This window comes from Odocoileus virginianus, chromosome 16 (genome assembly GCF_023699985.2).
Source record: "Odocoileus virginianus isolate 20LAN1187 ecotype Illinois chromosome 16, Ovbor_1.2, whole genome shotgun sequence".
NCBI classification, from domain to species: Eukaryota; Metazoa; Chordata; class Mammalia; order Artiodactyla; family Cervidae; genus Odocoileus; species Odocoileus virginianus.
This window is the reverse complement of record NC_069689.1, coordinates 57,210,819-57,234,901: the sequence shown is the minus strand read 5'-3', so window position 1 is coordinate 57,234,901 and position 24,083 is coordinate 57,210,819. Positions and strand designations below refer to the sequence as shown.

General features: G+C 42.1%; 1 protein-coding gene across 1 annotated transcript in view; it reads left to right on the top strand.

The window, feature by feature from the left end:
- Positions 1 to 21,781: 21,781 nt before the first annotated feature.
- The window catches only part of BTBD1 (BTB domain containing 1), a 46,467-nt gene continuing 44,165 nt past the window's right edge, over positions 21,782 to 24,083 (top strand). The window contains exon 1 of the mRNA XM_020877532.2: positions 21,782 to 22,472. Within this exon, the coding sequence (XP_020733191.2) occupies positions 22,066 to 22,472 (407 nt within the window). The 5' untranslated portion in view covers positions 21,782 to 22,065. The remainder of the gene's footprint in view (positions 22,473 to 24,083) is intronic.

Genomic DNA, 24,083 nt, shown 5'->3' with positions numbered 1-24,083 from the left:
AGATGAAAAAGGGGACACTTTGAGGTTGACACAGGGTTGAGGAACGTTTTCCTGTTAGGGGAAATAGTTACATATTGGGTTGGTCAAAAAGTTTGTTCAGGTTTTTCCATAACATCTTCCTGAATATTTGTGAGTACCAGGAAAAGATGCCAGTGGAAAAAAGAAGAGTTTGAAGTCACCAGGAAGAAAAGCAAGAGACGGAGCAGCAAAATGGTAAGGGAATGAACTGAAGATAGAAGGTGGAAAACTTAGTCTTGGAAAGAAAGGAAATAAGTATCTGAGGCAGATGGGAAGACCTACTTATCACCAGGTTGATCCAGTTGCTGTTGAAATGAAGTGGGAAATCAATAGAGACAGGCAAAGTTAAATGCAATGTGTTCACATAATCAGCCTGGTCTATATTTACTTTGCTGTAACCAGAGGGGCAACATGTTCTAATGATGTGGACTCTGAAACCCAGCCTGCGGCTTTGAATTTCACTGCTGGCTATGACATGCTTTTTCGTGGAAGGTCATATTTATATCACTGCGGCAGAATCACAGCAACTCTGCTCGGTCTCCGTGGCTCATTTCAAAGATTCAAAATATGTGGGACAGATAATTCCAGCTCTTCAATGCCCTTGGAGCCCTAATATTATTTTTATGAGCTTGACAACAGCCTTGATAATGTGGTGTAAACTAGACCAATTTTAGTTACTTATTTTATACATAATTGCATCAGTCCAACTAGATTTAAAATAGATTGAGAAAGGGAAAGTCACAGCTGTGACAAAAATGTGAAAACTATTCAGCTTCCACAGTAGTTACAGAAATATAAATTTGAAAAATGAGGCACCAGCTATTCAATGATCAAAAGCAAAATCAAATTATTAAATCTATGTGGGGTAGACTTTAGAAAAATAGAGACTGCCAGTGAACACTGAAATTGGTTCAGTCCTTTGAATAGCTGCCAACATTTATTGATCATGTACTCCACATCAGACACTGTTTTAATGTTATCTTTTAAAAAATATTTTAATATTTTTATTTAAAAATCTAAATATTTTTAATTAAAAATAATTTAATATTTTACTAAAATTTTTTCATATTTTTAATTTAAAAACATTTTCATATTTTTAGCTTAAAAACATTTTCAAGTTTTAATTTAAATATTGCTAATATTTTGATTTAAAATACTTAATATTTTACAAATATATTAATATTTTACCTTTTATTTTCTAATAATTTCAAAAATATTTATCTATTTATTTGGCTGCACCAGGTCTTAGATGGGTGCACAGGTTCTTAGCAGGAGCATGTAGGACCTAGTTCCCTGACCAGGGTTTGAACCAGGGCGCCCTACATTGGAAGCACAGAGTCAGCCACTGGACCACTGGGGAAGTCCCTAAATATTTAATTTTATGTCATATGAACTTTACCTCAACTTTTAAAATTTATTCATTAAAAAAAAGCACTGAGAACCCCAAGAGCTTTTGTTTACGTGGGTTTATTTATCAATATTTCTTGTGTTAAAAATTTATCTTTATTCACCTAAAAATAAAGATGAAAAGAAATATATAGAAATAAATATTAAAAATTTAAAATGATGACAAACAACATATTTTTATTAAAAAATAACCTATTTTCCACAACAGAAAATAGTTAGAAAAATAGTATTGTTTTACATTTTTAAAAAATCTCTTTAATATCTGGCTTATTAGAAGACAGCTGAATTTCATGCTTCTGAATTAAACGTGTTACAATATCACACTGTCAGGTAGCCTTGGGAAAAACGTCACTGTACATGCCTAAGAGAATGAAAGAGGCAAATATTGTGGTCATTGTTATTATAAAAATAGTTTTGACCTCACAGACCCCCTGAAAGGGTCTCCAAGAACCCCAGGGGCCCCAGGCATATTTATAAAACTGTGGCTGAAAACAGAGAGGGACAGCTTTGTGGACACAGGACCAGTGTAGGCACACAGAGCCCTGTGCTCTGACAAGCCTCACATTTGGGGTTTAACACTCTGTAGTCGCAATCTTAAAATTCTTAAGAATCTAATCTTTGAACGTGTGTTTTGTAAAGTGGCTTAGACAGTAAAGAATCTGCCTGCGATGCAGGAGACAAGGGTTCGACCCCTGGGTTGGGAAGATTCCCCTGGAGAAAGGAATGGCAACCCACTCCAGTATTCTTGCCTAGAGAGTCCCATGGACAGAGGAGCCTGGAAGGCTACAGTCCATAGGGTTGCACAGAGTCAGACATGACTGAGGGACTAACACTTTCACACTTTCACTTTGTCAGTGAAGTCCAATGGGACAATGGAGCAGGCACCCAGGGCCTGGAGCCTTGGCTCATGCACTGTCCCCACTTCTGCTGCTTCCCTGCCTCCCAGGGACCAGCTCAAGGCACCCACCCCACCCAGGGTACCCTGAGTCTCCACCTGGCCTGCCTTCCTGCCCAGCACACACTGGCACCCTCGCTCCTGGTGGGCGCCTTGGCCGGGGCTGGGGAAGCATCAGAGTTGAGCACCATTTGTTCACTGGTGACGCAGGCAGCTGACTTCACTCCAGAGTAGAAATACCCTGACCTCAGGGTAAACCTCTTGCCTGTCCCCAAATCTAGATATTTACCACGTCCTGGCACAGAGGTTGCAATACCTTTGAGGTTTACCCATTCCCGTGAGTTGGAGCAACGGGCCTATGGGAGGAAGACAGCTCTGGTCTGGCCAGAGAAGGGAACCCAGCAGCTGTTGAGCCCAGTGCATGCCTGGCACCAGGGGACTGACTCCTAGGGGGCCTGTGAGTCTGCATTCAGCCTGCCAGCATCCCTGCACCCAGGGGAATTTGACATTGCTATTTAATAATAGCAAATAAGAAACACCAGGACAGGTGGAGGGGGAGCAGTAGAGAGGGAGAGAATGTGGACAAAGAAAAAAACTTTTAATTTTAGTATCTTAGTGGAATTTGTTTACTGCCGTTTGAACCAGGGCCCCCATGTTCATTTTAAGTTGCTGGTCACGAAATAATTAAGACTGTATTCAGACTCAGGGAATAATCAAGACACTTGAGTGGGATTTCCCTCGTGGTCCATTGGTTAAGAAATCTGCCTTGCAACTCAGGGGACATCTGTTTGATCCCTGGTCCAGGAAGATCCCACTTAGCGCGGAGCCACTAAGCCCGCGCACCGCAAATGGTGAAGCCCTCGTGCTCTCGAGTCCGTGCTCTGCAATAGCAGAAGCCACCGCGGTGAGAAGCTGAGCACAGCTAGGGAGCAGCGCTCGCTCACCGCAACTGGAGAAAAGCCTGCGTAGCAACGAGGACCCAGTGCAGCCAAAATTAACATTTTATATCTATATACATCCTTAAAAAAAAAAAAAAGACACTTGAGTGTTCCTGCCCTTGGTCCTAATATAATAAACCAACAGGGTAATTTATCCTAAATGAATGGGTTCACAAAGGGGGAAAAAAAAAACCCTAAAAGAGGGGGAAAAAAACCTAAAAATAGAAGTACTTGGATTTATGTATTTACAGTCAAAAGTAATCTATAACTTATAATAGAAAAATGAGAAAAATGTCTTCCTTCATCCTCTAAAATCCATTTGTCCCCTAATATCCTTCATCTCATCTCTGTCCATTGAAAAGAACTAGAAATCATGACCAAGCCAGAAGAAATGAGCTTCATTAGAGGCCACATTTTGGTTTCTAAATGTATTTCCTATTAAAGAGAATTGAGGCTCCTTAGAGAAATGGCTAATTCCAGGTCTAGGACAGCAGACATGCAGCTTGACACACGACAAGGCAAGGGGACTCTTAAAGATTATTGCCGTCAGGTCGTAAGGCTCAGAAACCCAGTGCTCTTAGCAAAACTTGGCGATTAATATGCCTAGACACGAAAAGTGAAAGCAAGCCTCTGTGGATGTTTGGAAAGGTGAAGCTAGAACAGTGTTGGTTTTCTGATCACCCTCTGTATTCAAAACTTTTCATTAGTTTCCTTGGCCATGCCCCATGGCATGAGGGATCCTTTATCCCCAACCAGGGTTTGAACTCTCACCCCCTGCATTGGAAGCAGAGTCTTAACTGTTGGACTTCCAGGGAAGTCTCAGTGTCAAGGACTGTCATCAAACCTTCTAGCTCAATTCCTGGTACATGACTCCAAAGAGATGGTTACTGTTTGGGTGAGTAGATAGATGGTTGGATGATGAACAGAATGGAAAAGTTAGAGAAACTATAAAACTATGAAATTGATTTACTCATAAAGGGGTGGTTGTGGAGGGTAGCAACGCCAGGAGCTTTCTATTCAGAAAAATTCCTAAAATGAACGGTTTTCAGCAACAAAAGTTTACAAGTTGGTAAAATCAAGGAAAAATAAACCAAAGAAAGATGGCTGCAAATTTAGGTGCACTAAACCCCTGATAGTTCAGTTGGTAAAAAATCCCCCTGCCAGTGCAGGAGACATGGGTTCGATCCCTGGGTCGGGAAGATCCCTAGAGAAGGAAATGCTAACCCACTCCAGTATTCTTACCTGGAGAATCCCATGGACAGAGGAGCCTGGCGGGCTACACCACAATCTGACCTTACTGGGTCCCACTGATTAGGTGACATGGAAACATGTATTTTAGTCCATTTGATTACAGTTGATCCAAGTAAGGAATGAGACCAGTCCCTTTTAGTAAGGTTGCTTCAGGGGCAAAATGACTCAGTCTGTCCAATTCCACTTTCTTCTTCCAGCTTATCTCCAAGGTAAGCATCTGAGTATAGGAAACGGACCCTGGAGACCTCAAGATACCCTGGTCTCATACTGGTCCTCTGCTCTGTGGGAGCTGGTGACCACTGAGACTCAGCTTGTCTTGGCCTGGCTTCTAGTGTCCACAGCTGACCCTGCAGCTGCTCTAACCTGCAACCCAGTTTCATTTGTCTTGGTCAGAGCTCAAGGACTGTGCTCCAGCTGGCATGTCCTCACTGTAGCTTGCCATGATCCTTGGGCTCCACTGAATTGCTACCACATTGTCAGTCTGGCCCCTGAACAGGAGGTCCAGGCAGTGGGTTTGCCTCACTCCCACCCAGCAGATCATGGCTCTCGATTCTACTTTCCTCGGGGCTAAAAGGGGCTTCCCTGGTGGCTCAGGCAGTAAAGAATCTGCCTCCAGGGCCGGACACCTGGGTTTGATCCCTAGGTTGGGAAGATCGCCTGGAGAAGGGAACTGCTACCCACTCCAGTATTCTTGACTGGAGAATTCCATGGATAGGGGAGCCTGGCGGGCTACAGTCTATGGGGTCGAAAAAGAGTCAAACACAACTGAGCAACTAACTCTGTGTGTGTGTGTGTGTGTGTGTGTGTGTAGGGGCAAAAAAAGGCTCAGGAATGAACACTGCATCTTTTCCTTGGCCGCCCTAATTTTAGGCCAATCCTCTTGAGAAGAAGGCCAAAAATTCAGTCTTTCCTCTTCTGGGAAGATAAACCTCCTGTCTTAGAGAATGCTGCACGGGAACATTACTTAAGAAGGAAATAAAATACATCCGTTTATTGTGTGCAAAAATATTGTCACCAATACATAAAGCAAGCAAAAAGTAATATAAGGGTGATGATAGTAAAAATGCAGTAATAGCTTAAGGAAAACCTCTTGACTAAATCATCCAGAAGAAATGTAAGAATTTGGAGAAAAAGTCTTCAACATTTTTCTGACAATTCTAATATAAGTCTAACATACACCCCAAAAGGTGCACAAATCCTAAGAGTATAATTCAGTGAATTTTCAGAAGTCAGTCTACACTTCTACAGCACCCAGATCTAGAAACAGAACATTAACGGCACCCAGATGCATGCCTCCTGTCATTTCCACATCTTGACATAACACTGCAGATCGGTTCCTTGTTTTTGAACTTTACATAAGCAGGATCACATACTCTTTCGGGTCAGACTCCTTTTATTCAATACTAGGTTGGAGAATGATTCATCTATGCTATTATATCAGTTCATTTTGTGTAGATTTCCATTGTGATAATATGAGACAATTTACATCTCTATCTGTTGAAGATCAACATTTGGGTACTTTCTGTTGTTATTGTTATTGTTCAGTCGCTAAGTCGCGTCCAACTCTTTGTGACCCCATGGACTGCAGCACGCCAGGCTTCCCTGTCTTTCACCATCCCCTGGAGTTTGCTCAAACTCATGTCCATTGAGTTGATGATGCCATCCAACCATCTTATCCTCTGCCTCCCTCTTCTCCTCCTGCCCTCAATCTTTCCAAGCATCAGGGTCTTTTCCAGTGAGTTGGCTCTTCACATCATGTGGCCAAATTGTTGGAGCTTCAGCATCAGTCCTTCCAATGAATATTCAGGGTTGATTTCCTATAGGAGTGACTGCTTTGGTCTCCTTGCAGTCCAAGGGGCTCTCAAGAGTATTCTCCAACACCACAGTTCAAAAGCATCAGTTCTTTGGCACTCAGCCTTCTTTATGGTCCAACTCTTGCATCCATGCATGACTACTGGAAAAACTATAGCTTTGACTATACAGACCTTCGTCAGCAAAGTATTATCTCTGCTTTTAAAAATCTTAGTAATCAAATGCTTATACTGCCTAATTTGCTCAAAGACATATATTTATTTTAAAACACGTAAGTATAGCTCTTACCACATGTCAGGCAATATTCTATCATGTAAGGCTTTATTACATTATCTTCATGGCAACTCTGTAAATGTTATGATCCCCAGTTTATAGACAAGGAGACTGAGGCATATAGAGGGTAAGCAACTTACCACAGGTTGAACAAGCACTGAGGGGCAGAACCAGAGTTCAAACCCAGGCAGTGTGGCGCTAGACTGTGTGCTCTACACTTTGCGCTAGTGTAGTGTTAGTCACTCAGTTATGTCTGACTCTTTGTGAGACTATGGACTGTAGCCCGCCAGGCTCCTCTGTCCATGGGGTTCTCCAGGCAAGAATATTGGAGTGGATTGCCATTCCCTTCTCCAGGGGATCTTCCTGACCCAGGGATCAAACCTGGGTCTCCCACGTTGCAGGCAGATTCTTTAGCATATGACACTTTGTGCTATTCAACTTCAAATTATTGGGTGCAATCAGGGTGAATTAGAAATGGAATTTTTGAACAAGAAAGTTGTTGAAAGCAAGTGATGAGATAGTGTTGTGTACTGACCAGGGTTCTTGGCCTTCCCCAGTCAATAGAAGTTGATCAGAGGCCAGACAAGAGATTCAGGCAAGGCTTTACTGGGGTCCCTGCTGCAGCATCAGGGAGCAAGAACAAGCAACAGGTTCCTTTGCTTGCTCCTCAGGGAGCGGGGGCAAGCTTGCTCCTTATTTGCGGTGGGGTTACGGGTGTGCAGAGACATTACTTTGCCAACAAAGTTATCTCTACTCAAAGCTATGGTTTTTCCAGTAGTCATGTATGGATGTGAGAGTTGGACTATAAAGACAGCTGAGCGCCAAAAATTGATGCCTTTGAACTGTGGTGTTGGAGAAGACTCTTGAGAGTCCCTTGGACTGCAAGGAGATCCAACCAGTCCATCCTAAAGGAGATCAGTCCTGACTATTCATTGGAAGGACTGATGCTGAAGCTGAAACTCCAATACTTTGGCCACCCAGTGTAAAGAACTGTCTCACTAAAAAAGACCCTGATACTGGGAAAGATTGAAGGCGGGAGGAGAAGGGACTGACAGAGGATGAGATGGTTGGATGGCATCACCAACTCAATGGACATGAGTTTCAGTAAGCTCTGGGAGTTGGTGATGGACAGGGAAGCTTGGCGAGCTGCAGTCCATAGGGTCGCAGAGTCAGACACGACTGAGCGCTCGAACTGAACTGAACAGGTGTGTCCAGAGGTCAAGCTGGAGGGATGGCTTAGGTGGTTTGCCCACCCCTAGGTGGTGCTGTATGCAGGGGCATGCACAATTGTCTGTCAAATCCCTGTTTTTGCTCCAGGCTCTTCAGAAGTTGCAGTTGGATTTTTGAGTCTCTTTTTATCTTTTGGGTCCAGAGTTTGCCCCAACTACTGCATGTATGCACTTATTTTTAGTCCCATACAGTTTCTTCATATTTTGTTGCTCATGGAGGGGTGTGTCCAGGTGCAAGCGTTGCAGCAGAAGATCCCATGTCCCAGACCTATATCTCAGTGTCAGAAGAAGGAGAGGGAGGGAGGAAGGAGAAAAGTGATTACCAAAAGCAATAACCTCAGCACTTATGTATATGTGCTTATTGGTATTGTTGTGGCATCTGAGTAAACTATCCTCAGAGTGCCCTGACTTCTACTTGATTGACAAGTCTAGTTTCTCTACACACTCCTCTTTATGTAAATTTAATTATCTAAAAACCCAACATTTGTGTCAGTTGTCCTGGCCCATGATAATGTGTGCTCTTATGGGATCAGAGAAAGGAGATGAATTTTTAAAATTATTTATTTGGCTGAGCTAGGTCTTAGTTGCAGCATGTGGGATCTAGTTCACTGACTAGGAATAGAATCTGGGTTCCCTGTATTGAGAGTGTGGAGTCTTAGCCACTGGACCAACAGGGAGATCCCAGGAGGTGAAATTTTGACTGAAGATGACAAATTCTGGGAATCCATGAGAATTTTATGGTATCTGGTATTTGGAAGAAAAATAGTGAGAAGGCAATAAACCACACATAGGGCCCCAGGGCCTGCCAGTGGACAGATGTTTGGGTTAAGAAACCAGGGCTATTTGAAATTACAAACCTCGATTTTCCCTTATTCATCTCCCAGAAAGCTAGATCAGAAGGAATGTTATTGCCTGAGGGAGCTTAAGAAATAGAGCTCAAAAGATAAAGGACACAGACAATAAATACTTCCTCTTCCCATGCACACAGTCCCACACACCTCAGCAAAAAGATGCCACGAATCTCTCTGGGATGGGTAGACATGTCCCCCCTATCTCTCAGGTGGGTCACAGACTAAAATTGTGTTTCAGCCATTATATTCTCATTAAAGTCAGTAAGAATGGCTCCCAGGTGAAACCAGAAGATAAATATTCCTCATAGAGATGAGGCATGTCCATCTCTCAGAGCTGGGGACTTAGAGAGCTTGAGCTGACTTGGTGAAATAAAAAGCCATCCTCTCCCTTGTTCTTTTTTAACTTTTTATTTTGTATTGAGGTATAGCCAATTAACAATATTGTGGTAGTTTCAGGTGGGCAGCAAAGCACCCAGCCATACATAAACATGTATCCATTCTCCCCTAAACTCCCCTCCTATCCAGGCTGCCACATAATATTGAGCAGAGTTGCCTATGCTAGACAGTAGGTCCTTGTTGGTTATCCATTTTAAAAATAGAAGTGTGTACCTGTCCATCCTAAACTCCTTAACTATCCCATTCCCCCGTCCTTCCCCCTGGCAACCATAATTTCCTTCTCTAAGTCTGTGAGTCTGTATCTGTTTCATAAATACGCTTCCTTATATCATTTATTTTTAGATTCTGCAAATTAAGGATGTCATAGGATATTTCTTTTTCTCTGTCTGACTTACTTCACTCAGTAAGACATTGTCCAAAAGGATACATGTAATCCAGTGTTCATTGCAGCACTATTGACAATAGCCAGGACATGGAAGCAATCTAAATGTCCATTGACAGAGGAATGGATAAAGAAGATGTGGTACATATATACAGTGGAATATTTCTCAGCCATTAAAAAGTATGAAGTAATGATGCTTGCAGCATAATGGATGAAACTAGAGATTGTCTCCCCTGCTCTTGAAAAGTCTCTAGGGGTGGGAGTCAAGTGAAGAGAAGAGACCTCTCAGAGAAGGACCAAGAAGAGGCAGCTGATTCACTGAGCATCCAGGTCATCCACCACCACTCAGAAGAGACCCTGGCAACCATTCACAGTGGAGCACAGTGGTGGAGCCCTTGGTGAATGAGTCCAGCTTGGACATTTAGGACAGCTTGGGCAGCTGGGACAAGAGCCCAAGAAAAGGGAGGGGACAGTCAAGGCAGGAGGAGGCAGGGAAGTGTTCAGGGAAACATGCCCTACAAGAGCCCGAGCAGACATGAAAGCTGACAGCACACTAGAGAAGGATGAAAGCTGAGCTGTTCTGTCTGGAGCAGGAAAGCAGAAGGTGGAATTCTGAGATCAAGGAGGTCAGTAGGGAGATGAAGAGATGGTGGGAAATCAAGCTGCTTCAGACTAGGGTGACCCTTCACCTGCTTGCTTTTTAATTCCTGGGGCCATGCCTCTAGGAAAGCCTTCTCAGAAACTTTTGACCCTAAAGAGGGAGGAGATGGTGGTGTTTAGGGCTAAAGTCTGCCGCATATTTCCAAAAAGTGTTAAGGCTCACTTGTAAACAGGTGAAGTGTGGGGAGAAAATTACTCTATAGGCTCAGAGGTCTTAGGAATAAGCCTCTGCTGTGTGTTAACGTTATCGTAGTGAAGTCTGGTGAAGACTTGGAGTGGTTTAAAAGATTTATAAGGGCAATCTTGAGCCATTCTGACTTTTACCCCTCCCCTCTTCCCTGGAGCTTAAACTCAGGTCACAGGCATAATTGCAGCCTTATGAGTCAAGGATATTATTTCACATGCTTATCAGTTTCTGCTGGACACGTGAGTCTTTTTCTGCCTTTAGCTTCTTGACCTTAGCTTCTATTTATACCCACAGTACTCATCCTTTCAAATAGAGGGTAATCCAATAGCAGCTACTTTTTCACATGCTCCTGAAACATAAAAATCCTAAAGACAGAAGCAGTCAGCTCTTCAACTGCAGCAGTATTGTAATCACCAAAACTGGAAGCAGTGGAAATTTCCAGCAACAAAGAAATACATTAAGGTTTTGTGATGCAGCATGAGAATGCAGTCATGAGAATGACAATTACAAAACTGTGTAGTGACCTTGGAAAAATTTTAGTATATGATGTTAAATTTTAAAAGCAGGATATAAAAATTGCATATACATTACAAAATATAAATATAACCTTGTTAAAATACACAGGAAAACATCATAATGGAAAACATAAAATTTATTAATGTAGTGAAATTATGAATAAATTCATGATGCTATTGCCCCAACTTAATTGTATTGTTATATTATCTTTCTGTAAAAGTTTAATTTTGCTGTAAATGAATTATAGGTTTATTGTTTTTTTAAAAAAATCTGAGTACAAACTTGCATGAAGTTAAAAAAAAAGAGAAAAAAATCATAAGGACATAGTAAGTGCGTTTTATATTTTTCAAATGTCTTTTCTTTCTTTAGCATTAATTTCCAAAATAGATGTTTTCCTCATTCTCCTCACTGCCTTTTCTAGAGTTTTACTAGATGTTTTTTCTGCCAATAGGTCTTTTTCTTATAAATCCTCACATTTGTTCTAATTATAAACTAGCACATGGTGACATATATTACTTTCCTAGGCTGAATTCCAGAAAGCGATGACAAGCAGAGAAAGAAGAGCTCCATAAGTAAGCTGAATTTAGGGGATGGCAAATTGCCTTTGCTGCTTTTTTTTTTTTTAATCCAAGAAGAAATTTTATTTCTAGCTGAAGCAGGTCCCAGCGGGTTTCCCCCACTTCTAAATTATTAGCTTCTTTGAGGAAAGTAGTATGTTCTAGTCATCTTTGTAATGTCATCTCCAGTGCCTTGCACTAGGAGTAGGAAATGAGTGTTGAATGGAATTAAATTGTATTTTGTCAAATGAGAGGTGATACCTCACAGCATTTCAGGGGAAGACAAAGAAATAAACCACATCTTATGACAGACATGCAGGTGTCCTTGCTGTAACTTACCAGTTAGCCAATTCAATTATTGTATTGTAGTCAATTGTAGTCAAATCTCACAATATTTTTACCTTTTTCTTTTTTTATATAATTTTTTAAAAGGTTGTTTTGATGTGGACCATTTTTAAAGTCTTTATTGAATTTGTTACAATATTTCTTCATCTTCTTTTTTTTTACGTTTTGGTATTATGGCTGTGATGCATGTGGGATCTTTGCTGCCCAACCAGGGATCGAACCTGCACTCCCTGCATTGGAAGGTAAGTCTTAACCATTGGACCACCAGTCCCCTACCTCTTTCTTAACCTCAGATGAAATGAGTAATATAAAGTGAGTGGAGTCACTCACAATCCCATCATCCTGCAATATAGCAAATTAACAACAGTTGTTATAAACTTTCTTTTTTATACATATAATATAGACATTTAAAACAAAACGGTGTCCTCTTGAGCCCATAGGAAAAAATGGTATGCTCTACATTTTGTTCTGTAGCCTCCTCTTTCACTCAGCTTTATGAGTTGAGAACACGTTCTTATACCAATAAACATTCCTCAGTAGGTATTTATTGTTCTGGCATATGATTGGTTGTACCATAATTTACCTAACCAATCATCTGTCTAGGCTGTTTTCATTTTTTAAACTTATTATCATGCTTTGATATTCATGGTGGTGGTGGTTTTATTCTATGCATGCTAAATCACTTCAGTCGTGTCCAACTCTTTGCAACCCTGTGGCCTTAGCCAGCAGGCTCCTCTGTCCATGGGATTTCCCAAGCAAGAATACTGGAGTGGATTGCATTTCCTTCTCCGATTTTATTCTATACTTTGATCTTCTTTCCTCAGGATAAATTACCATAGATTGAATTGCTGGGACAAAAGATACATACATTTTTAACTGTGGAACACACATTTCTGAGTCACTCTTCAGAAAGGTTATACTTCTGTGCATTCCCTGTTCATGCCCTGTGTCCATTTAAAAAGGGTGTAAGTGGGTATTTATCTTACTAATTTATAAGAACTCTTGGCATGTTAAGGATGTTGTTCTTTTGTAATAAAAGTTACACAAACATTTTTTTTCTAGTTTGTCTCTTTACTTTTTTAGAAATATTTATTTTTATTTACTTATCATTTGCCTGCGCCAGGTCTTAGTTGCAACACATGGGAACTTCAGTCTTCATTGTGGCATGTGGGATCTTTAGTTGCAACATGTAGGATCTAGTTCCCTGACCAGGAATTAAGCCCAGGGCCCTGGCAGTGGGAGCACAGAGTTTTAGCCCCTGGACCACAGAGAAGTCCCTGTCTCTTTACTTTTAATATTAATATGCTTTATTTGTAGATGGACAGAAGTTAACATTTTTTGTAGTCAAATCTGCTAGTATTTTTATTTTATGGATTTAATCTTAGTGTTATGTTTAGAAAGAAATTCCCCACCTCAAAACCAGATCATTTCACTTGCACTTTATTTTGGTTCTTTTGTCTTCTTATTGTTCTTTTCTTCTTTGTTATCATTGTCTTCTTTACTACATAGATTTATTCTTTCAGGTATGTATTTTGGAGAGTGCAATATAATCTACCTCCAATAAATAAATGTATATATATATATAATTGAGTCTCTTTCTAGATTGGCTAGTCTGCTGTATTTATCTATTTCCATATAGTAATGTATAATAAATATATTTATTGAGCACTTAATGGGGCTATTCTAAGTGCTTCCATATATTAATTCAGTTAAGCCTTACATCAACTCTGTGCAGCAGCAAACTTATCATGAAACTAATAAGTTTAAGCTTCAGGGCCCCTCACTTGTACAGACTTCATCCAAGAGTCTGGGAGGGGCCTGAGTTATTCACATTATGTTATGTTTTTGTAAAATTTGCAAAACAAAGTATTTCAATGATGGTTGTTTAAGACTAGAGGTTCTGATAAATCTTCCATCACAATTTCCTATGTCACTGGGAAGCACTGGAATGGCCTCTGGCCTTAAGGAAAAGCTGAGTCAGGGATACATTTGGTTAGGTTTAGTAGGATAGCCTTATGTGGTCATCAGTCACTTTTGCTGGATGCCCCCTGTAGGAACAGCTTCCAGGAATACATCTACTGCCTTTGTGGCAACTTACCTGGCATCATGACACAAAGGTACAAGCCAGCACTCTTATTACAGTATAAATGGATCCTCTGGGACCCAGCCCCAGTGGTATGCGGGCAGTGGAAAAAAACAAGGTTAAAAATAAATAACAACAGATTTCTTTGGGAAATTGTTCCAACCTATCAAATGTAAAATTGCAAGTGGAGGAGGGTTTGATTTTTATCAACATCTGGTCAAAAAAGAAGTCCTCTCTTTGGTTGGGGGAATATTCTTGATAGTTCATTGATTACAATGATAGCTAATCATAGCCTTTTGTGACACGAATCACACAAAATAGAGTTTATCAGAATTCCCGTTTGTTGGGCACAGACCTCTGTAAATGTCTATTACACCTCAGACAGAAGGGAAACATTAGAGATAGGTTCCAAGGTTTCCCAATAATGCTTAAAATATGCATGTTATTAGCAACAAGTTCTGAAAATGCAAAATCTTGTCTAAACAGTCAACAATAAATTTTCTGATCCTATTAGAGAAAAAGCATAAATTTTATGTTTTCTCTCTAGAAAATGATGTCTCAAAATTATTTTCACACCAGGAGACAAACTATAAGAAAAAATTATAAGTTTCTTTCAGTCAGTTACTTGATTAAAAAGATTATGTTATTTCCTGGAATTGTGCTGTTTGTGATATTTGTCAGCTTTTTAAAATGTGTAACTTCTTCCATAATAAGGCATAAAAGAAGGGTGTGGGAGAACTTGGAGTCATGATTTTTTTTAATTTATTTTTTAATTGAAGTTGCTTTACAATGTTGTATGTGTTTCTGCTGTACAGGGGGGTGAATTGGCTATATGTGTACACATATGCCCTCCTTCCTGAGCCTCCTCCCGTCCCCTCATCCCTCTAGAACACTGACAGCACCAAGCTGAGCTCCCTGCGCTGGACAGCACCTTCCCACTGGCTATTGCACACACAGGTAATGCACATATGTCAGTGCTGCTCTCTCAGTTCACCTCACTGGAGTCTTGTGTTAATTCATGTTTTACTTCCCTGTTTGTGGCTCTCAAAATATTAACATAAAGCAGGTTTGGAAGAACTGGAAAACATTTTTTAAAATAAATAAAACTGCAACACTTTAGACATCTCCCCAAAGTGTGATTTCTTATTATTTTTTCTCATTATAAACAAATACTTTTCTAACTGATTTTTCTAATAATTTCAAACATAGAGTAAAGTTTGAAAGACTTGTGCAATTAAGAACCCATATATCCCAATTTTCTGATTTTGCATTCTTTTTCTCAAAAAGTAGCCCCCCCCCCTACACACACACACCATTATATACAGTTCAGACTTGTAAAACCAGGTCTACTTTTGACTCTGTGGTATGACTTTTATTGATCTACTAATGAACTGACAGTTAAGGAGACTAAAGTAGAGAGGTCAAGGCCAACAGTTGGACAGTACACTGTCACACTGTCTTAGTGCTATATGCGATAATGCCTGCTAGATTTTGTATTATTTCAGCTTCATAACTCATTTTTTTAAAAATGTTATTTGTTTTTAAATTTTGGGGGCTGTGCTGGGTCTTCATTGCTGCTCGGACTTTTCTCTAGGTGAGGTACACAGGCTCCTAATTGCGGTGGCTTCTCTTGTTGCAGAGCATGGGCTTTAGGGCACACAGGCTTCAGTAGTTGCAGCACATGGGCTCGGTAGTTGTGGCTTCCAGGCTCTAGAGCACAGGCTCCATAGTTGTGACACATGGGCTTAGTTGCTCCACGGCAGGTGGGGTCTTCCCAGACAAGGGATCAAACCCGTGTCTCCTGCATTGGCAGGCAGATTCTTTATCACTGAGTCACCAGGGAAGACCCCAATAATTGTTGTTTTAAGCCAGGAGGTTTTAGACACTTGTTACACAGTAATAAGAGCCAGAACAACACCCATGTAACTACCACTATATACAAAACATTTCTGTTACCTTAGAAGATTCCCTCATGCACCCTTCCATTCAACAACTCTCCAAAAGCTAAGTGCTATTCTGACCACTAACACCACGTTAGTTTTGCTATGGTGAAGTTTGATATAAATAGAATCATGATATATTCTTTGTGTCTGGCTTCTTCTGCTCAACATGAAATTAGTTCATATTATTTCAGTATTTGGGTTTGTTCTTTTTCATCCATGGTAGAAATATACCACCATTTATCCATTCTAGTACTGATCATCATTTGTTCATTTATTATGAATAAAGCAGCTATGCACATTCATGTACTTCTTTTGGTAGACATAAGTACTGGTTTCTGTTGGATATATACCTAGGAGTGGAATGGTTCAGTCCTAGGATATAGGTATGTTTAGTTTTAGTAGGGTGGTGGTTTTGTTTTTTTTAATTGAAGTGTAATTGCTTTACAACGTGGTGATAGTTTCGGCTGCACAGCAGTGTGAATCAGCTCTAAGTATACATATATCCCCTCCTGCTTGAGTCCCCTTCCCCGCTCCCCTATCCCAGCCCTCTCGGTCATCAGAGAGCACCAAGCTGAGCTCCCTGTGCTACAGGGCAGCTTCCCAGCGTGGACTGCAGCCCGGCAGGCTCCTCTGTCCATGGAATTTTCCAGGCAAGAATAGTGCAGTGGAATGCCACTTCCTACTCCAGAGGCTCGAACGCGAATCTCTTGCGTCTCCTGCATTGGCAGACAGCTCGTTAACCATTGAGCCACCTGGGAAGCCCCAGTACACACAGTTGGGGATATATGTCAATACTACTCAGCTTGTCCCACCCTCTCCTTCCCCCGCTGTTTTCACATGTCCGTTCTCTACGTTTGCATCACTATTCCTGCCCTACAAATAGGTCCGTCAGTAGGGTGGTGGTTTTAAAATATGGCCATGAATTCTTTGATACTACTCCATAAAGGAAGGGTATGTGTGCCCCCTCCTTGAATTTGGACTGGTCTTAGCGACTTATTTGTAATCAGTTGAATATAATGGATATGGCCCTGCACTTGCATGACTTTTGAGGCTAGGTCTAAAAACATTATGCATCTCCACCTGGTTTCCTCGGGACAGTACCTCTGGGAAATTTCCAGCCAGAATTTCTCTAAATACTCTTCTGCCTCATTCTCATTCTCCTTGTAGTAGTCCATTTTTTCATTTTGTCTCAGATGATTAATAGACACATACTCTTTTCTGTATTTTCTCTCCTTTTTTCTCTCTGTTTCAATTTGCACATCTTCTACTGACTTGCCTTCTAGTTATACTAGTCATCTGTTTTGCTGTGTCTAGTTTGCTGTTAAACACAATTTGTTATAGTGCTTTTCCAGTCAAGAATCTTTGACTCTTTTTTCATGGATTCTAACTTTCTGGTGAAATTCTCCATCTTCTGTTTTCTTCATCATATTAATCATAGCTATTTCACAGTCCTTGTCTAATAAATCCAATAGAACTGATTGGATTTATCCATAGAACTGAGTCTGTTGTCCATAGAACTTAATCATCCGTAACTGATTTCTATTTTCTCTTCTTTCTCCTTCTCTCTTTCTCTCTCTTTTAACATGGCTCATAATTTTCATTTTTTTCCTGACAACATTGTAGAACAAAAAATGTTGAGTCTCTGGATGGTATATCTTTCTTCAGATAGGATTGAATTTCCTTGCAGCAGCTCCTACACGTCACCGTGACCCTGTCAAAAGACTGGTTTTATGCTAGCTAATTTTTTTCATATGACTAGCGTGTAACCCTTTCTTCTAAGGCATGTCCTTATGAGATCTCAATCTAATTACTAAGACTCTTTCATTTTAGTGGAGCTTGAACTAAAACTTCTGTCTCCCTAACACTGTAGCACATGTGAAGTCTCTACTTATCTCTATTCTCTCAGCTGCTATTGTTTCTCCTTGTACATGCACAACTCAGAAATTATCCAATAGCATGAAGAATTTATATGATGATTTTTGGGGTTCCCTTTTAGGAAGGGAAAATCTTCAAAGTTCCCTCTTTTCTAGGACTCTGCTCCAACATTGGCAGTTTCATAGTCTGTCTCTTGAATTCTTTCTGCTTAAGAAAGTGAAAGTGTTAATTGCTCAGTTGTGTCTAATTCTTTGCAACACCATGAACTATAGCCCTCCAGGCTCCTCTGTCCATGGAATTCTCCAGGCAAGAATACTGGAGTGGGTTGCCATTTCCTTCTCCAGGAGATCTTCTGGATCCAGGGATTGAACCTGGGTCTCCAACATTGCAGGCAGATCCTTTACCATCTGAGTCACTGGGAAAGATGTTTCTGCTTAAGAAACAAGCAATAAATTAGAAAATACCCTCAGGGGAAAAGCAGGAGTAAATCTCATGTGCTTTCCTTCTCTTTAGGACCCTAGTCCCTCAAGTCTTATCTGCAATATTTATTATTTACTGCTGACAAAGTCTCCTTGACCAAACTTCAGTCAGGTTCCTCTGAGCCTACTTTTCAACTGTGCCTCAGCTGTGGTCCCAGGCCTGTCTTTGGCCTGCCTAACTCAGTCTTAGCAAGAATTCTCTAAGTTATAAATAACTTAGTAAGAATGTCTGGGACTTCCGTGGTGGTCCAGTGGCAAAGACTCTGAACTCCCAATGCAAAGGGCCTGGGTTTGATTCCTGGTCAGGGAACTAGATCCCGAATGCTGCAACTAAGACCCTGTGCAGCCAAGTAAATTTAAAAAATAAAAATAAATATTTTAAAAGTATGTTGCTTAATTTCCACAATTTTATGAATTTCCCAGTTTCCCCTTTGCTATTAACTTGTAACTTCATCTCTCTGTGGTCAGAGAAGACATAGTCCACGTGCACCTGGGAAGAATGTGCATGCTGCTATTGTTGAATGAAGTGTTCTGTATATGTCTGTCAGATCTAGTCAGTTTATTATGTTAAGTCCTCTATTCCTTACTCATCTTCTCTCTGGTTGCTCTGTCCATTACTGTGAGTGGGATATTGATGCCTCCAACTATTACTGTAGAACCATCTATTTCTCCCTTCAATTCTGTCAGTTTTTGCTTCATAAGTTTTCAGCCATTATTTCTTCAAGTGTTCTCTCTGCCCCTTTTGCTCTCTTTTCTCCCTCTAGGATTCCCACAACACTGTTTAATGAGGGGCCGTAATTCTCTTAAAGTGAAAGTGTTAGTCGCTCAGTGGTGTCTGACTTTTTGCGACCCCATGGACTATAGCCCTCCAGGCTCCTCTGTCCATGGGATTCTCTAGGCAAGAATACTGGAGTGGGGTTGCCATTTCCTTCTCCAGGGGATCTTCCCAACCCAGGGATCAAACCAAGTGTCCTGCATTGCAAGAAGATTCTTTACCATCTGAGCCGCCAGGCAAGTCCCTAGTTCTCTTAGGCTCTTTGCTTTTCTTTTGTCTGATTTTCTTCAAGTTTTTTGCTTTCTTGTCTCTGCTTGATAATTTCTGTTGTCTTATCTTGAAATTTACTGATTCTTTTTTTTTTTCTGCTTACTCAAATGTGCCTTTAAATTCTTTTAGTGAATTTTTTATTTGAGTTGTACTTTTCTGCTCTGGAATTTCTTTTTGGTTTCTTTTCAGGTTTCCTATCTCTTTATTGAGACTTCCATTTTGTTCACACATCATTTTCTTGATTTTATCCACATTTTCTTAAGTTCTTTGACCATCTTTAAAATAGTTGTTTTAAAGTCTGTCTAGTATATTTGCCATTAGGTCTTTTGTAGAAGTGGTTTCTTTCTACTGATTTATTTGTTTGTTTGTTTGCATGGGTCAAATAAACATTTATTTCTTTGTATGACTTGTGATTTTGTTGTTGTTGGATACTGGACATTTGAGTCTAGTAATATGATAACTTTGGAAATCAGATTCTCCTTTCCCCCTGGGTTTTCTATTTTTTAAAGTAATTTTTTATTAATTTTATTGATTGACTTTATTTTTGGCTGCACTGGGTCTTTGTTGCTGCAAGCAGTCTTTCTCTAGCTGAGACAAGTGGGGGCTACTCTCTAGTTGCGGTGCACAGGCTTCTCATTGCCATGGCTTCTCTTGTTGTGGAGCCTGGGCTCTAAATACTTGGGCTTCAGCAGTTGCGGCACCTGAACCTAACTTCCCTGCGGCATGTGGAATCTTCCCGGAGCAGAGATCAAACCCATGTCTCCTGCATTGATTGTTTTAAAATCTGTCTCTTGGTGTAAACTTAAGGTCTTCTCAGGCATTTTCTCTGCCGTTCCCTGGGCATGTATGGTCACTTTCTAACTTTTCCCATGTGTACTGTTGCTTTTTAATACACTAGTCTTTATAATACTTGGTTCCACAAAAGGGAAAAAGTGAAAATGAAGGAGGGGTGGGGAAGGGTGCTGTTCCTTTAAAACCCCTGGAAGTCACTTCAGCTAAAGCATCCTGCAGCAGTGGAGAGAGGTACCCCCAACAACAATAGCTCCCCCTCTTTGTGCCTTTGTGTTCAGAAACAGAAATCCTCTTGAGTACAGATCCCCAATATTTGGAGGATAAGTGCCTTTTTGCCCTCCCTGGCTCCTACAAGCTGTGGACTGAAAAAAACTCACATTGTGAGAGTTGTAAGTTGTTTTATTTGGGGCAAAATGAGGGCTACAGCCCGGGAGACAGCATCTCAGAGAGCTTTGAGAAACTGCTCCAAAGAGGCATGGTAGGGGGTGGGGGGTGGTGGAGGGGCAGTCAATATAGATGTGATTTTGGTGAAGGGAGGAATACATGCAATCAAGGACATATATTTTGCAGAAGGTTACTGTTATTCACGAGGAGCAGACATCACCATGAAGGATTTTAGTGCTTTTCTAGATACAAGGAGAGGCAAGGATTGGGCTCATAAAATCATCTCCTGAAAATATCTATCTGAAGACCTGTTTGGCCAGTTTCTCCCAGAGCACAGAGGGCTTCATTCCTGATCTCCACCCTGAACTCCTTTCATGGGGTGTTGAACATCAGTAGCTGCAGTGGCTCATTATTTGATCCTTGCGGAGGCAGATGGCAAGTGCCATTTGTAGCTGACAGAGCTGTGTACTACCATGTGGCCGGTGGTGGAGGATGCGTAGCTGCTGCTGTGCAAAGAGCTGAAGTTGATCGAAATCAACAGCAATTTGCTGTCCAAGTCTTCCGCTAGAAGTTACCAGCCTTCAACAGAGTCCATCGTTCTAAAATAAGTACAGCAAACAGATTCTGCTAGTGAAATTGTTTACGTGGGAAGACAGACTCCTGGTGATCTGAACTCTGCTATCTTCCCAGAATCCTCGAATTCACTTATTTTTATTTTCAGTTTGGCCAAGAAGTGCTTTTGGCTATTCTTTGCACTCAATTTTTATCACATTCCACAAGCTTTGATAATGCAGTGTCTTTATTTTGCTATTATGATTTTATTGTCCCTTACCAGATACAAGTGTTAGTTGCCCAGTTCTGTCTGATGCTTGGCGACCCCGTGGGCTGTAGCCCTGACAGACTCCTCTGTCCATGGCATTTCCCAGGCAAGAATACTTGCATTCCCTTCTGCAAGGGATCTTCCCGACCCAGGGATTGAACCTGGGTCTCCTGCATTGCAGACAGATTCTTTACCACGAACCACTAAGGGTTCCCTAATTTACTTTGGTACCTTTGAGGGGTTTTGTTTGTTTTTTGATTTAGAATACGGTCAAATTTGGTAATTCAAACACATTTTAAAAAGAAGAAAAGGAAAGAAAAAAGAATCCCTGATCTATATAGATACCAAAAATAGAGGCAGAAGAGGGAGGAGGAAAGGGCGAGGCTGTTAGACGTAGAAGGGCTCCACGCTTGCTCCCAGTATTACCATAGGAACGCTGCCCCTCTGGAGGGGTGACTAAGATGATTCCTAGAGGAGGGGGCCACGTGAAATCACCTTCTCCCTTCTTACAACCTTTCTTGGCCATGCCCTCCGCCCCCTCCTCTTCCAGACGTGAAACTCCCAGGAGAGCCTAGGAACTCGTCCTGGATACAAGTGGGAGGCGCTCCAGTTGGTGAGGAGGGGCCTAAGGGAAGGAAGGGCCCAGCGTTTCAGCCCCGGTAGAACTCCCACCTCCGGGAGCGCTGGGCACCTCGCAAAGGGTACCGCCCCAGCCGGAGCTAGGGGGGCGGCCCCGCGGAGGGGACGCGCCTCCGCCTCCCAGCCTCGCGGCGGGGACGCGCGCCTGACAGCTCGGGGAGGGGCGGCGGAGGCGCGCGGCCTCCGGAAGCGCCTTTCCCGGAAGGTAGGGAGGCGGCGCCGGCCTCGGCGATGGCGGTTGGGCGGCGGCATCGCTTTCTCTAGCCCGCGGAGCCGCGCCGCTGGAGGATGGCCTCGCTTGGACCAGCAGTTACGGGCGAGCAGGTCCCGGGGGCTGAAGCGGAGCTGGGCGCCGCGGGGCCGCCGCCGCCGTCGACTTCCTCTCTAGGGCCCCTGCTCCCCCTGAAGCGGGAGCCGCTGTACAACTGGCAGGCGACCAAGGCGTCGCTGAAGGAGCGTTTCGCCTTCCTCTTCAACTCGGAGCTCCTGAGCGATGTGCGCTTCGTGCTGGGCAAGGGCCGCTGCGGCGGCGGCGGCGGCGCTGCCGGGGGCCCGCAGCGCATCCCGGCCCACCGTTTCGTACTGGCGGCCGGCAGCGCCGTCTTCGACGCCATGTTCAACGGCGGCATGGCCACCACGTCGGCCGAGATCGAGCTGCCCGACGTGGAGCCCGCCGCCTTCCTGGCGCTGCTGAGGTGAGGGCGGCTGCCGGGCCGTGACTTTGGGCGAGGCTCTGCTTACCCCCCGGCCTCAGTTTTCTCCCGCGTCGGTGATGCGCGGGGAGGTCGAAACACATTGGTCAGCCCGGACGGCTGGCCGCCTGTCGTCAGGGTAAATACTAGTGTCTGGGGCCCAACAGCCTGCGTTTTCCCGTTTCCAGTAGCGGGGTTTCGCCCAGGGTAGGGAATTAGGGACGTGATGAGAAAAGAGTTTGGGTCAGGTCGACCTGATGGCGTATTTGCGACGTGTTAGGGTTTTGTTGGGCGAGAGGGTAGTTGCGGAGTCTTGGAAGACCGATGACCTTTTAATTTCATTTTATTTTTTAATTCTTACTCCTTTTTCATTAATATTAGTTGTCATGATCCAGGAAAGTGAACATCTAAAGAAGTAAGTTTTGTTCTAGCTAGCTTGCATTCCTGCAGACAAGATTATGTTTGCTAAAAAAAACCAATCCCCCTATCTGTGTTAGAATTGGCTTTTTGATTATGTGAGGATAGAAGGTTGACTTCTGATTAATATTATCTAATGGAGGGAGCTAATAGTCTGGCATTATTAGCTGTTATTCACAAAAGTCCATTTAGAAAGGTGTAAGTATTGTTTTATACAGTTTTACTGAGACTGAGGCCCAGAGAAGTCAAGTAACTTGACGGTGGTAACAGAGCCAGCCCATACCAGAGACCATGTGTGTTTCATTATGAGATGGTTTTAGCTGCCGGAATAAAATGTATTGTTAAAACAACGGTCTTGGATGGTACTGAGGCATAACAGGTAGGTCAGGGAACAGATAAGTTCTCCACAAAGGCTCACAGCTCACTCAGGAAGATCAGTAGGAAATGGAATACAAAGTTAACACAGGTAGAAAAGTGATACCAAAATCCCATTACAAAATAAAGGACAGGATAGATAACTTAGGGAAGAAAAAATACAATTGGCGCCAGTGTTTAACCTCATTAGCAATTAAAGAAGTGCAAATTAAAAATACAGTACTTTTCCTCTCCTTACAAACCCTCCAGTTTTTGTTTTTTGGTTTTTTTTGTGAAGATAACATCTGGCAAGCCCTTTCTGGCAAAGGTGGTAGGAAAACAGTTTGGCATTGTAGATTGTTTTCCCCACAGGTAAGAAGTATTCAAGTACTGAAAATGTTCCACACAACAATATTTAAGCAGGACTATTTATAGTAGTGAGGAAGTAGTGAAGCAGAGGGAATGGTTTTAACAGTGATAGGTCCATCTGATGGCATGTGGTGCAGCTGCTAAGGAGGGCACTGAAACCCACCCCAGTATTCTTGCCTGGAGAACCCCATGGACAGAGGAGTTTGGCGGGCTGTGGTCCATAGGGTTGCAGAGTTGACTGAAGTGACTTAGCGGGAGTGCAGCTACTAAGTATGATAGTCATGAAGACTAGATAATAACATTATTGTGGGAAAAAAAATGTGTATAATTAGCATTTGAAACAGTGCTCACAGTAATTAAAAACTGAGAAAAGAAACAGCAAAGATACACTTAGAGAAAGGTAGAGAGGAAATATACTGAAATGCTAACCAAAGTTGTGTTGGAGTGGCAAGATGGTGTTGACTTGTTTTTCAT